General features: G+C 59.9%; 1 protein-coding gene across 1 annotated transcript in view; it reads left to right on the forward strand.

Moving 5' to 3' along the window:
- The first annotated feature begins 3,141 nt into the window (after positions 1–3,141).
- The window catches only part of CELSR3 (cadherin EGF LAG seven-pass G-type receptor 3), a 34,238-nt gene continuing 22,102 nt past the window's right edge, over positions 3,142–15,277 (forward strand). Inside the window, exons 1-2 of the mRNA XM_037384945.1 lie at positions 3,142–5,992; positions 13,852–14,484. Coding sequence (XP_037240842.1) covers positions 3,346–5,992; positions 13,852–14,484 — 3,280 coding nt within the window. The 5' untranslated portion in view covers positions 3,142–3,345. The remainder of the gene's footprint in view (positions 5,993–13,851; positions 14,485–15,277) is intronic.

The raw sequence follows: 15,277 nt of genomic DNA on the forward strand, positions 1-15,277 counted from the left end.
ATGTTGCAGACCCCACTTTGTGTTCTCTTAGTTTCCGCCCAGGGAGTGGGAGCCTGCTTGCAGTCAAACCCCAAATCAGCGGGCAGCGGGCACTCTTCCCACCCCCTCATTTACACTAACGATAATTGATGGGGGACCATCCGTCACATTTGTGGAACCGAAGCTGGGTGAGAGCTGGTGGTGGCCGTGGTTGGTGGGGGAATACAGGAACACGGGGCACCAGGCAGAGGCAGAGTGCTGGTGACATTAGGGTTCAGCACTGTGGCAGCAGCACGTGGACCCATCTGCATCTGGTGCAGAGGGCAGTGGCAGCTGGACCCCCTCAAGGTCCCCAGACCTGCTGTGCCCAGGGGTCAACACATCTCCTGTGACCTTCTCCTTGCTGTGCATGTGACTTGTGCTGTCCAAAGCAGTGTGCAGCTCCAAATCAGCCACTCAAATTTCTGCCAAGGGACTGCAGGGCCTTGCACAGTCTCATTAGGTTCCCGCAGGGTGGGAGCGTGTTTGGCTCCCCAGGAGTGTCGGCAAGTGTGCATGGCTCCCGCAGTGCTGGGAGCGAGGGCTGAGCGAGCAGAGGAACCCCATCTCCAGTGTGAATCCATCCCACTGTTAACCCTTGTGTCTTTTGGGTAGAGACTGCACAAGGTGCCCAGCCTCGCTGAGCTGTTGGTAGTATGGGGGTCCCTCTGCTCCCCAGCCTGCCCGCCCGGAACTGCAGCCCGTCCAGCACAGTGGCGTGGGGGGCTCTTGCAGCCCCCTTGGAGCTAGAATGTGCATGGAAGCACTGTGTGTCCTGCATACTCCTTGCTCTTCACTACCCCGTCCTAAATTCCCCCCATCTCCCAAATTCACTCTATTTTTCTCCCCAACACAACTTTCTTCCCTAGCATGCCCCCCAGCCACAATGCTTCAGGCTTCCTTCATCTTCAACAGGACGTGGCCAAGGATGTTTCCCCCGCCGTGGCGCACTGACCGCTAATGAGGATGTAAACCCCTGTTATTCCTAAGCCTATTACAAGCGTCAGTGTATTAGGCTGCGATACTGGTTGATTGAGATCAAACCAATAGCTAAGTTGCAAGGCGGATGCACTAACGAACCAGTCTGATCCAAGGGCCCCAAACTGATTTTTCCTTGAAAAAACAAGTTTATTTTCATGGATGTTGGCAGAAAAAACATGCATCTTTCTCCCCAGTGTTGATGCCTCGCCTGGTGGGTGGGGGTGGCCGAGTCTGCACCGGGCCATAGGAGCTGGCCACCTAAATCCCTGCCACGTGCTTGGGTGCCCAGAGGTGGCAGAGCCAGGTGGCAGGGACCGTGACACCACTGCCTGAGCACCGCCTGGGAGAGCTACTGCCCCGCGGTGTGGGGTGAGGGGAAGCCCTTTCTCACACATGCAGTAACAAACCCATCCCTGAAGGTGACAAACTTGGTGCCGCTTGCATGTGGGCATGGGCAGGTGTTAGGGGTGTAACGGGAGCCATTGGGGCTCCCAAGCATCAGCAGTGCCTCCTGCCAGAGCGCTGGTGTTTTCCTGGGCTAGCAGCGGGGGGCTGACCCTGCCGTCTCTTCTCAGCACCTTGTGGAAGCAGCCCGGCCGTGGGGGTGCCAGCAGTGGCACAAGGGCCGTGCTTACTGCTTGATGCACAGGCAGCACCACGGCAGCGGTGATGGTGGGCGTAAGCAGAGGTGTGGGCTGAGAGCTGACGCCCATGGGCCCCAGCACCGCTGCCTGACAAGCTCTGCTTTTGGCTGGGAGGCTCTGAGACGCCCTGCCTGAGGCGCGGGCAGGTGTCCCTGAGGTGCTAGGCAGGACTAGGGGCTGGCTGGGACACAGCCCCTCAATCGCATCGCGGTGGCCAAGCACCGGCCTGCGCTACGGCATGCCAGGACAAGAGGAGGCCAGGCCGTACCACCGGCAGCCATCACTGGATCTGGCACCACAGGGCTCTGCCTGGAAGGGTGGCCATGGATGGGCGGCTGGGAGCCCGCCGAGGGTGGGCTGTGCCGGCAGGCAGCTGCTCACTGCCCTGCTCTGCGGGCTGGTGGCCCTGCTCCGCGGTGCCCGTGACTCCCGTGAGGGCAGCGTGCCCTGCACGGTGGCCGGCGGGTCTCGCTGGAGGGTGGGTGCACCTCACCGTGGGGCAGGGGTGCTGTGCATGGTGGCAGCGGCCCCACACAGCGCCTGGCAGGGCTGGCACCAGGGGACACATCCCTCACACGGGGACTGGCACGTCCTTCACGCAGGGACTGGCGTGTTCACACAAGGGCACGCGTGCCTCGCGTGGGGACCAGCACTGCACTTCCACAGGGACTGGCACGTCCCTTGCACGGGGACTGGCGTATCCACATGCGGGGATGTGTCCCTCATGCAGGGACCGGCACATCCCTCGCAGGAGGCGACTCGTCCCTTGCACGGGGACCGGCACGCTCACACAAGCGGACGCGTCCCTCACACAGGGAGCGCGCTCCTCGCCGCAGGGGATGTATCCTCACAGGGGGCCTGGCACGGCGCCCCTCACGCGGGGACCGACGCGTCCCTCGCAGGGCGCCCGTTACTCCTCTCACCGGGGCCGCGCACGGGGCCCGCCGGGTGGCCGCGGGGAGCCGGCGGTGCCGCTGTACGGCGCTGCCGGCGGCCGCCCGCCCTCTCTCAAGATGGCGGCGGCGGGGCAGGCGGGGGCGAGTGCGGGGGCGGGGCGGGGCGGGGCGGCGGGAGCCATGTTGGGGCTGCGGGAGGAGCCGCCGCCGCCACCCCCGGCAGCAGCGGCAGCAGCAGCGGCGCGGCGCGGGGGGCGGCCATCGCCGCCGCTTGGCGGGGGCGGCGCCGAGCCCAGCCGCCGTGCGCCCGGCCGGGCGGCGGCCGCCGAGGCACCATGGCGGCGGAGGAGCCGGCGGCCGCCCCGAGCCGCTGCCGCTGCCGCCACCGCCACCACCGGGGGCCGCCTCCGCTGCTGCTGCCGCCGCTGCTGCTGCTGCTCCCTTTGTTCCCCCCCGGGCTGGGCGCCGCCGCGCCGCCGCCGCCGGGCTGGGGGCCGCCGGCCCGCGGAGGCTGCCCCGCCGCCGCGCCGTGCTGGGCGGCGCCGGTGCCCCCGGGGCTGCCCGCCGCGCCGCGCCGCCGCTCCCCGTCGCGCTGCCCGCCCCGCGCCGCCCCGCCGCGCCCGCCGCCCTTCCTGTCCCCGTCCCCGGGGCGGCGGGGGCGGCGCGCAGCCCCCAACCGCCACCCGCTGTTCCCCCAGTACAACTACCAGGCGGAGGTGGCGGAGAACCAGCCGGCGGGGACGGCGGTGGTGGCGGTGGCGGCCCAGGACCCCGACGGGGGCGAGGCGGGGCGGCTGGTGTACTCCATGGACGCCCTGATGAACAGCCGCTCGCGGGAGCTTTTCAGCATCGACCCGCGGGCCGGGCTCATCACCACCACGCAGGCCCTGGACCGCGAGAGCATGGAGCTGCACTACTTCCGCGTGACGGCCGCCGACCACGGGGCACCCCGGCTCTCCGCCACCACTATGGTGGCCATCGCCGTGGCCGACCGCAACGACCACGACCCCGTCTTCGAGCAGGGCGAGTACCGGGAGACCATCCGGGAGAACGTGGAGGAGGGGTACCCCATCCTGCAGCTGCGGGCCACCGACGTCGACTCCCCGCCCAACGCCAACATCCGCTACCGCTTCGTCAATGAGCGGGCCGCCCACGCCGTCTTCGAGATCGACCCTCGCTCCGGCCTCATCACCACCAGCGGGCCGGTGGACAGGGAGAAGATGGAGCGGTACTCCTTGGTGGTGGAGGCCAATGATCAGGGGAGGGAGCCAGGGCCCCGCTCCGCCACGGTCAAGGTCTACATCACGGTCCTTGACGAGAACGACAACACCCCTCAGTTCAGTGAGAAGCGCTACATCGTCCAGGTGAGGGAAGACATACGGCCACATACCGAGATCCTGCGCGTCACCGCCACTGACCTGGACAAGGACAACAATGCTCTGGTCCACTACAACATCATCAGCGGGAACAGCCGGGGCCAGTTCTCCATCGACAGCGTCACCGGGGAGATACAGGTGGTAGCCCCACTGGATTTTGAGGTGGAGCGGGAGTACGCCCTGAGGATCCGGGCTCAGGACGCGGGGCGCCCTCCCCTCTCTAACAACACTGGCATGGCCAGCATCCAGGTGGTGGACATCAATGACCATGCCCCCATTTTTGTCAGCACCCCTTTCCAAATCTCTGTCCTGGAGAACGCTCCCCTTGGCCACTCCGTCATCCACATCCAGGCCGTGGACGCAGACTACGGCGAGAATTCACGCCTGGAGTACAAACTGACAGGGGTCTCGGCTGACACGCCTTTTGTGGTGAACAGTGCCACGGGGTGGATCACCGTCAGCGGGCCCTTGGACCGAGAGTCAGTCGAGCACTATTTTTTTGGTGTAGAGGCTCGGGACCACGGCTCTCCGTCTTTATCCGCCTCTGCCAGCGTCACCATTACTGTCATGGATGTCAACGACAACCGCCCCGAGTTCACTCAGAAGGAGTACTTCATCCGCCTGAACGAAGATGCAGCTGTGGGGACCAGTGTCCTCAGCGTCACGGCAATTGACCGGGATGTGAACAGTGCCATCACCTACCAGATCACGGGAGGCAACACACGGAACCGCTTCTCCATCAGCACGCAAGGTGGGATGGGGCTCATCACTCTGTCTCTGCCACTGGACTACAAGCAGGAGAGGCGCTATGTGCTGACCGTGACAGCCTCCGATCGCACTCTGCGTGACAACTGCCATGTTCACATCAACATCACCGATGCCAACACGCACCGGCCCGTGTTCCAGAGTGCCCACTACTCTGTGAGTATTAACGAGGACCGGCCCGTGGGTAGCACTGTGGTGGTGATCAGCGCCACAGATGATGATGTGGGAGAAAACGCCCGCATCACATACTACCTAGAAGACAACGTCCCTCAGTTTCGCATCGATCCAGACTCCGGGGCCATCACTCTCCAGGCAGAACTGGACTATGAGGACCAGGTCACGTACACGTTGGCTATTACTGCCAAGGACAACGGGATCCCCCAGAAAGCGGACACTACCTATGTTGAAATCATGGTGAATGACGTTAATGACAATGCCCCCCAGTTTGTCAGCCCTCATTACCAGGGCATGATCTCTGAGGACGCACCACCCTTCACCAGCGTGCTCCAGATCTCTGCCACTGACAGGGATGCCCACACCAACGGGCGAGTGCAGTACACCTTCCAGAACGGGGAGGATGGGGATGGAGACTTCACCATAGAGCCCACCTCGGGGATCATTCGCACTGTCCGCAGGCTGGACCGTGAGAATGTTCCCATCTATGAGTTGACTGCGTACGCTGTGGACAGGGGCATCCCTCCTCAGCGAACTCCTGTCCATATCCAGGTTACCATTCAGGATGTGAACGACAACGCCCCTGTCTTTCCCGCTGAAGAGTTTGAGGTATTGGTAAAGGAGAACAGCATTGTAGGCTCTGTTGTGGCCCAAATCACAGCTGTTGACCCGGATGAGGGACCCAATGCCCAGATCATGTATCAAATTGTGGAAGGCAACATCCCTGAGATATTCCAGATGGACATCTTTTCTGGGGAGCTCACAGCCTTGATAGACCTGGATTATGAGACAAAATCTGAGTACGTGATTGTAGTGCAGGCTACTTCTGCCCCTCTGGTCAGCAGAGCCACGGTCCACATCAAACTCATTGACCAGAATGACAACAGCCCTGTTCTCAAGAACTTTCAGATCCTGTTCAACAACTATGTGTCCAATAAGTCCAACACCTTCCCCTCGGGGGTCATAGGGAAGGTCCCAGCTTATGACCCAGATGTATCCGACCGCCTCTTCTACACCTTCGAGCGGGGAAATGAACTGCACTTGTTGATTGTAAATCAATCGAGCGGGGAGCTAAGGCTGAGCCGTAAGCTGGACAACAACCGTCCGCTCGTGGCTTCGATGCTGGTGACTGTGACAGGTAGGGTGTGAAAATCATTAAATCATTAAACCTTTAGCGCAGCACCTATGTGGAGGGCTCTGCGTGGTCCCCCTCAGGGAGCCCATTCTGCATCAGGGGAGTGCAGGTTGTGGACTGGCAGCAAGATTTGGATTGGGAGTCCCTTCCAAATCGGGGAACGATGCTGGAGGGACTGGGAAGGGTGGCAGTGGAGGGCACGCTGCAGGGAAGCGCTCTGTAAGGGGGCTCTGTAAGGGGACCGAGGCTAGAGGTGGTATGCAAGAACAAAGCGTCGTTACTCAGCTGTGAGGATGGCTGCTAGTGAGACACCTTTGGAGGTGCTGTCACCAGCGAGGCTGTGATGTGCGCTGTAGGGTGCTGGCTAGGCAAGCAGCTGGTTCCTGGGATGGCCAAGCTGCTAGCCCAGTGGCTGGCACGCTGCTTTGCTCCCAAGCCCGGGTGGCTCTTCTCTCTTCTGGGACCAAGTGCTTCCCTGTCTCTGCTCGAGAGGGAGGGATTGAGCTCGATGTGGAGGGAGCCCTCTTAAAAATGAATACCTGTCTGCTGGTAGCAAACAGTTCAGTCCGGATTCTGGCTGTGGCACCAACAAACACCTGCGCTTTGTGGTGTGGCTTCTAAAACCTGATATCACCTTTCTGCAGCCAACTTAGTGTTGCAGGGCACAGCTGTGACAAACCTCAGAGCGCTGTGCTTGAAACTCTCACGTTGTTTGTATCCAAATGCAGATGCTAGTGGTAGCTGCCAAGGGTGGCTTTGGGGAGCGTTGGGGCCCCCTCCGGCTCAGCTGAGGGCAGGGCAAAGAGGGACCTAGGGGCTTGTCTGTGAGCAGGCGGGGTTTGGACCTGGAGCTCCCCACTGCCTGAGCTTTGCCTTCACCATCAGCCTTTCTTTGCTCGCGGATGCATGATCTGAAATGGAGGCATCCAACCATCGCTGAACTGAGGAGCGGCTCTGGGGGAGGGCGGGCAAGAGCCCTCTTTGGAGGGGCCAAGCGCCGAATTACCAAGAGTGCCTGGGGAGCCGTACGTTAAATTGTGGTGCTCCCGTGACCCTCGACTACCAGCTGCCCTCCCTTTCTACCTCTCTCTATCCAGCTTATTCAGCGAGGGGAAGATTTCTTTCAAAAGGTGGAGCGAGGGCTTTAAGAGGAGACCTGTTCAAGGCGGTCCTGAATGGCCGGCACCAGCCCATCGGTGGGTTGGGGCTCTTTGGGGCTTAATTGTAACCGCAGGGCTGGCTGAGCGTGGGTGCAGGCACACACATGCCCGTTGCTGGAGATGGGGGGTGGTTTTGACCTTTCCAGCTTCTGCCCGAGTGTGTTTATGCAAGCCCTGCCTCCTCGCACACTTAACCCTGCACAAAGGCAGGAGACAATCACATCCTGAAGTCCTGCGTCAAGCTGCCTCAGCCTCGCGGCCAGGGGGCCCTTGCAATTAGAGTGTCGTCATCTTCCAGCGGGAAGGGAGACTGGGAGAGGTGTGCTCATGAAGGAGGGGAGAAGATGGAAGGGGAAGAGCCGTACTGGGGAGGGAAGCAAGACACTGGAAAATGGGCCTTTTGTTATCTTTGATATTGGCTGTGGAGGTCTGGTTTGGGTTTTCTGTCTTTATTGTTTGAAGTCCCCTGCCCAGCTGGCATCTGTGTTGGCCCCATGCTGTTGCTGTGTGCAGGGGGAGGGTGTGCGGGTGGGTTTGCAGAGCTGGTGGCCAGGACATTCAGACCTGGCTGCATTGTTTGCCAGCGCACAGCACCGTGCTGGAGCACCTTCCTCCTGCAGGAAGGCAACAATAGCACCTAGGTGGGTGCCCTGAGGGTCAGCATCTGAGGAGGGAGCAGCTTCCCTGCCTGCCTGTGAGCTTTATGGTCCCTTTGAGGGAGGCTGGATTCCCCTAAAACACGGGGCAGGGGGCCCTTCCGCCCGCCTGTGAGCTGTGTGTGTTCTCAGCTTACTCCTTTGTAGGAGGCAGGGAAGACTGGGCCACCACAAGCCAGTGCCTTTCATGGGGACTCACAGCCTCAAAACTGACCCCAGCTCCTCGCAGATGGCTGCTAAAAACTGCTTGTGGCTGCTGAGGGTGACAGTGGGGTGGTGGGGCTATGTTCGTGGCCAGCAGCGCAATGTGAAGCCGGGACATCGTAGGAGACTGATGTCGTGTTGACTTTATACCATTCCAGACTGGTTTCACTGGGCCAGGCTGCTGGGCGGGTGGCAAGGGTGGAGGCTCAGCCGTGCCTAGCTGTGGCTGCTGTGTTGCCTCTGTTCCCCTCGAGCTTTGTACACAGCTCCTCAGCCTGTAGCCCAGGAGCTTGCCTTGGTGAGGAGACCCATTTGTCCAAGATACCTCACCAAAAATCCCAGCCTGGCAGGGAAGACCGCCCCTGGAGCACATTTGTCCTGACTCCCATGTCTGAACACATCAGAGCCATCTTTTTCAAGCTGGGCAAGGGTCCAAGGGCTGGCCTTTCACAGCTTGCATGCGTCTCCTCTTTTGAGGAGCCCATTCTCAGGAGCTTTCTCCCCTGTTAGGTCCATCACAGCTAGAGGTGCTGACCACAGAGTTAAGGTGGGAGGCTTAAGGAGTTCAGTTCCTCGTTAGGGAATGGTTTTAGAGTATTCTTGGTTATTTTATTTTAGTTCCCGTCTTTAGAGCTACCGGGAGAGTGACATTCATACTTTCTGCTGGGTAAGTGGAGTCTGGTTTACTTCGGAGATCTCCTTAACCTGTCGAGAATCATGAAAATCTTGAGAGGTCTGCCAAAGCCCTTCAGAAGCGGTGAGGAATGTCCACCTTACCCATACCTGTCTCCTTTCCTGACTTTTCTGTCTGGAGGTGTTTTACTGCTGCTCAGCTGCAAATGTGAAAGTTACCCTTGTCTGCCCCCTGAGCACCCTGGCCATCTCTGGGGTGGCCGCCCAGTGTGTTGCAGTCAGAGTGGTGGCTTTTGCTCTCTTGGACGCTGGCTCTGCTGCTCAGAAGAGGACAGGTGGTGATGCATTGGATCCTGTTTCTGAGTTCTCGGTCCCCCCAAGTGAGGGTCAGGGGTGTATCCCCTTCTGGGTCAGGGAGGCAGTTTGAGCTGCTTTCTTCCCAATCCCTGGAGCTCCTTGGCATGCAGAAGGCCAGAATGTTTGCTGTAGGGGAAAGGGAACCTCTGCTAATGATGCCAAGGCTCTTAGGGTGGGAGTGTTGGTTGGAGCCCATGCCTCGTGCTGCATCGTGGACTGGGGTGCTGCCTGGGGATCCAGAGAGCCTCTGGCAGCACAGGAGGACAGGAGAGATGGGCTCTCACCCTGGCGGACTCAGGAGACCATTGGGCAGCGGTTGGCAGCCCTGCTTCCCCCAAGAGGTTTCCAGTGTGGGTCTGGAGCTCCGTTCCCAGGCTGACAGTGCAGCTCCCTGGGAGGAGTCTGCTGCCCATCCTGCTCTCTGACCGGAGCTGCTCTTTCTATAGCTTTGCTGCTTTTGAAGCTGGTAATTGTCAGTCTTGGAAGTGCAAATATGATGACCTGGTGCTGCCCAGCACAGGGGTAAGAGCCCCTCACATCTGTCTCCCTGCTCCTTTCCCTGTAGGCATGTTTTCAGGGCTCCTGTTCTGCTGCATGAATATTCACCAGGCACCAGCGCTCCAGCCACAGGATTTAATCAGAAAGGCTGAGCAGTCGTGATTAAAATGCCTCCCAGGGGGGTCAGTGCCTCCAGCCAGCTTTGGGCTTTCTTTTGGTAGCTTCCTCCCCCGCTTCCATTTGCAGCAGGTCATTCTCTTAACCATCTGCTTCCCCTTGCATGGAGCCAAGGGGGGAGGCAGCCCTGGGTGTGATGCTGAGGTGGGACAGCATATTATGAGGGAGCTTACTGAGGAGTGCTGGGGGGCCAGGGCTGGCTCCCCGTTGCTGCTGGGAACTGGGAAAAGGGCACTTGGGCTTTCCTGTGGTGAGCTGGGCAACGCCAAAGGTGTTGGGCACCCTGCAGCCCACCTTCTTCCCTGACTGCAGCCTCCTTGCTCCTGGGAGGCGTTGCTGGCCTCTGGCCTGCCCCAGGACTCAGCATCACATCAGCCAAGGCCTAATAACAGCCATAAATCAGGCAGATGTCCACCTGCCTATTGCTGGGCACTGAGCAGCCCTCGGGGAGAGCAAGAGCTGTCCCCTGGGCCTCGTGGCTGCTTCTGGGTGAATCATGAGGCGGAGAGAGGAGAGTGGGATGCAGCTGGGCTTGAAGCAAGCTCATGCTTGCCTTGGCCAGAGAGGCAAACTGCAGAGAGCGGGGCAAAGGGAGAGGAGAGGGAGTGGGGACATGGCACAGCTTCCCACTGAGAAGGGAGCTACTGTCAAACTGGTGGCGTCCTGGGGTGCTGCTCTGCCGGGTGGTCTGTCAGAGAGGGATGCCAGGCTGCTGGTGGCTTGGGGAGTGTCTTATGCCAAGTGCGGCTGAGCCAGTCCTGTAGCTTTCCCCTTGCTCCTGCCTCCCCAGGCTGGGTGATCTTGGCAGCCCATGAGCCTCTTGCAGAGACAAGGTGCCTCGGAGGATGCAGGTGACAATGCCAGTGCCTTGCACTGAGCCCAGGCAGGCCTACATCCCCTGGCACGTCCAGCCAGGTGCTTCATGGAGCTGTTTGGTAACCGTTGCTTGTGCTGCTCTCTATGTCAGAGCTGTTAGGGTGTCACACAGAGGGGTGATTTTTCACCTTGCTTCCATGTGGGGCAGAAGCACTTTGATTTCAGAGAGAAGCAGCCCCCCCTTCCTCCGGGAGATTAGCTCCTGGGTGACTGTACTGGCACCGCTGCTCCCCCAGCCCAGTGGGAGCCTTATCTCCAGAGCACCAGCCCAGCATGCAGGCTGGTGCTTGCACAGGAATTTGCAGGGTCGCCGGGAAGCTTTCACCTTCTGAAGAGTATGAGAGAGAGAGAGGAGGGAAAAAGGGAGGCATTTCAATCTTTAAATCCTTGTGCACTGCAAACTTCAAACAGGGCTGAGGGAAATCAAAAGGCTTTGCAGCGCAGCAGCCATGGGAAGAGAGGAACAGTAAAGGCAGCTCTGCACGAGGCTTGCACTGGGGCATGGGCAGGGAGTGGGGGGAGCTGGCATTTGCACCCCTGGTCCTCACTGAGGAACTGTCAAGAGTGGTTCCAAAGAATGTTTATCAATATGGTGATAGGCACTTTGTGTATATATATGTATTTCCAGGTGCCGGGAAGCCTGCTGCCCCTTGTGCTACCTTGCACTGGGTCACTGCTGAGCAGGGTCTGGCTGAGCCTCCCAGGCTTGTTTCACATGTGGCCTCGGCATGGGCTGGCCAGGGCTTCCTGGTGGCAATGGTCTGGTCCATTAGCCTGTCCTGTGCATCCTGGTAGCAGCTCTCGTTTTAGCAGCTGCCCAGGTTACCTCTGCGTGCGGGCAGTGTGCCACGCAGTTACGTCTGGCTTGGAAGGGCGGTCAGGGGAGCTGTGGCAGCACAGGGCTGTGCTGTGCCTTTACACCACTGAGGACAGTATCACCTTGGAGATTGTGGGTCCCCTCCCTGCTCTGAACAGCACAGGGTGGTGTCATACCCAGGTTGAGAGAGGGGCAGAGATGACAGTCTATGAGTAGGTGAGCAGCTCTCCTGTGTACACACCAGTAATGCACCGTGGTTCCTCCAGGGCCACTGCGTGCTACACCCGACCATCGCACCTTTGGTGCAGGGCCCTTCTGACAGGGTGGTCACGCCAGTGTGCTTCGTTATAACCCACATGGCTGCTCCCTGGGAGCTGCTGAGGACCCAGCAGCCCAGAGCTGCTGAGGGCTCGTCCTTCAGCTCTCTGGCCGCGAGGTGAAGGGGCAGGGCATGAGCAGCCCAGCCCTGGGTGCCAGGTTTGCCCATGCCAGCATGTGCTGGGGAACAGCTGAGGGCTGGGCTGAGGGAGAGGAGGGGCTGTTCTCGACGGTGTTAGGCGCATCTTTGCTTTAGTTGCTCTTCCCCTGAAGTGAGATCCACCCTCCTTGCCTACCTTTTCACAAGCCCGTCTCCCGTGTCAGTGTTTAAATTAGGGCCCAGAGTGTTGAACCTGAGACAGGGCACAGGAGGGGATGCACGAGGCTGTCTCCACGGAGCTGATTTACCTGCCAAGGTCAGCATGGCAGACAGGGAAAGAGAAGTGTCCTGGAAAACTCCTTGCCCATCGTTCTGGGGACCTTGCCTGCAGAGATGCACAGGCAGCTGAACCCAAAGTCCCCAGGGGAAGGGGGTGGCTTGCATTTGCCACTTGTTGGTCACGTGTAGGGGATGTTACAGCAAAACTCAGCACCCAGGGATAGTCCTGGGAGTCACCATTGAGATGTGCTGATGTAAATGTTGTCTCGGCGTGATGGTGGAGAGCCAGGTTTCCAAGGAAACATGGGGCTTTGGGGGTGTCAGGTGAATGTGGGGTGGGAGATGGGAGCAGCAGGTGATAGACAAATGAAGTAGTAGGTGGGCTTCTCCCTGTTGGGTGCCACAGCCAAGGCCGCTAGCAAAGGTGCCTGGGGTGGCCTGAGCGAGGGGGACATTGGCAGGCTGCTTTGTGGGATAACTCCTGGCAAAGCCACTGACTGGAGTCACATGGAAAGGAGAGTTAATGACTGAAAAATAAAACCACTGCCCAAACTTCTGCTTGGGCAGAGAGGGGGAAGAGCAAAAGCCCCAGCAAAGAGCCAGGCAGTTAGCATTTGGGCAGTGTCAAGGCTGGGGAATGGGCTGGGAACAATCGTGCTGTGGAAGGGACTGGTGGGAGTTTTATCTGAGCCAGGTGTGGGGCTTGCTGCCTGGTAGGTCCCCAGCTGGGATAATTATAGTCTCTGTCTTGCAGAGAGGGGTGCTGCGTGCCTGTGCTTGTAGCAGGGTTTCCTGGAGGAATTAGGAATATGGTCACATCTGTCTGTCTGTCCTGCTCCCAGCTTGGCCAGTATTTCCTAATTTGCAGCAGAGTATGACCTGCTGCAAAGCGGGATCCAATGGGTTTCTGGGAGCTGGGTAGGTGGGGCGAGGCAGGGGTCCCCAAACTGCATAGCTGCTGGGGTGGGTGCTGCGCTGGGAGCTGTGCCATTGTCTGTCCGGGCTGGTGCTGTGCTGCCTGCACCCCTGCAGCCTGAGCTGCTGGCCTGCGAGTGTGCCTGACATGGGGGTGAGATGCTGCTGATGGCCAAGGTCCTGGGAGAGAGCAGGCGGGCACGCTCTTGAGTGTGTGCGCGTGGTCCTGTGTTCACACTCAGGAGATTGCTCGCGTGGTGTGGGATCCCAAGGGGAGGGAGTTTGTTTCCAAGGAAAATAAAGATTAAAGAGAATTAAACAAACCAGAGATGGGCCAAGGGAGGAAGAGATGTGGAGCAGATGGTAAGAAGGGGGGAAGGAGGGAGACTGGCACAAAAGCCTTGAAGACCCTGGAGGAGAGAGGAAGGAAATGGCAGGAGGAGAGTGCAGGGAAAGGCAGCGTGGGGGAGGCAGACAGAGCACAGTGGGGGAGCAAAACACCCCAGGCCCTGGCATCGGCTCCTGTGTTTGCCCAGCCTCCTGCTGGGACTTCCTTCTGCCTGATTCTCACAAGCATCTTTGTTCCTGAGAGCTCAGTTTGCTGCTGAGATCCCATACAGGGAGGAAACGTGGGAGTTAGCTCAGGGGAGAGCCTGGTGGGAGGGATAAGATGCAGCCACACCAACCGCTCCCCCTCAAGCCCCGGTGGCACCCTGCTAGCCCCTGGGGCTGCGGCTCCAAGCTTCCTTAGCCAAGTACTCAGGCCTTTTGGGGACAGCAGTGGGGTGCAAGGCTCTGCCCAGGGGTGGGAGGGAGGAGACCCTGCAAGCATCAGGCAAAGACCTGCAGCATGTCCCCGTTCCTTCCCACAGATGGGATCCACAGCGTGACAGCCCAGTGTGTCCTGCGGGTGCTCATCATCACGGAGGACATGTTGGCCAACAGCATCACGGTGCGGCTGGAGAACATGTGGCAGGAGCGCTTCCTCTCCCCGCTGCTGGCCACCTTCCTGGAAGGGGTGGCCACCGTGCTCGCAACGCCCAAGGAGGACATCTTCATCTTCAACATCCAGAATGACACAGATGTGGGTGGCACAGTGCTCAACGTCAGCTTCTCGGCCCTGGCGCCGCGAGGTGGGCGCTACTTCAGCTCGGAGGAGCTGCAGGAGCAGCTGTACATGAAGCGCATGGCGCTGACGGGCGCCTCCATGCTGGAGGTGCTACCCTTCGATGACAACGTCTGCCTGCGGGAGCCCTGCCAGAACTACATGAAGTGCATCTCCGTCCTCAAGTTCGACAGCTCAGCCCCCTTCATTGCCTCCCCCTCCACCCTCTTTCGGCCCATCCACCCCATCACCGGCCTGCGATGCCGCTGCCCACAGGGCTTCACTGGGGACTACTGTGAAACAGAGATCAACCTCTGCTACTCCAACCCCTGCCTGAACGGTGGGATCTGCACCCGCAAGGAGGGGGGATACACGTGTGTTTGCCGCCAGCACTTCAGTGGTGAGTGCCTGGGGCAGGGGGCTGTGGGAAGGTGGGTGAGCAGGTCCCTTGGTATTGCTGTCACCATGGCGGGGTGCTCTTCCCAGCAGGGTGGCGGGTGTCAGAGCCCCTCTTTGCCCACAGAGGTCCAGCTCTGCTCCTGACTCCCTGTGTTTCCATGGTGCTGGATGTGCAGGGCTGAGGTTGCCGTAGAAATCTGTCTTGTAGGGAGATGGCACGGAGGGCTCCTGGGGACCCTGGCCACCACCTCCTAGCCTTTTTCACAGAGTAGGAGGCCAAGCTGGACTGTACCAGGCTGGGGCACAGAAAGCCCCATGCCAGTGGGGTGGGTGGGCTCTGGGGCTGTTGGAGGTGCTGGTTTCAGCCTGTGCCAGTCTTCAGCTGGTCCGCAGAGATGCAGGGCCCATGCTAGCCCCATGTGCAGTGGGTGAGCTGCTGCCTGCCCAAAAACAGAAGGGGAAGCTGGGCCTAGCTGCGCCACCGGGCAGGACCCGATCCAGGCAGATCTGGTTCTGGCTATGGGGGGAATCCCTGGGCCAGCCAGTGTCTCATTGCCACAAGTCCCGAACGGGCTGTGGAGACAGTGACCGGCCACTGGCAACCTGGGGGTGAGGGAAGGTGGCCTGTGGTTACTGGTGCAGGAGGCACTGCCTTGCCCTCGCTGCCGGGAGGGAGCACAGCAGCAGATGGCTGCCTTGGAGCAGCTCTCCTGTCGGTGGCTCCTGGTGAGATAAGCAGAGTCACTGGTAATTAACCCCCAGCATTTGAAGCGTGAACAGCCATTAGCAGAAGG

This window comes from Falco rusticolus, chromosome 4 (assembly GCF_015220075.1).
Source record: "Falco rusticolus isolate bFalRus1 chromosome 4, bFalRus1.pri, whole genome shotgun sequence".
NCBI lineage: Eukaryota > Metazoa > Chordata > Aves > Falconiformes > Falconidae > Falco > Falco rusticolus.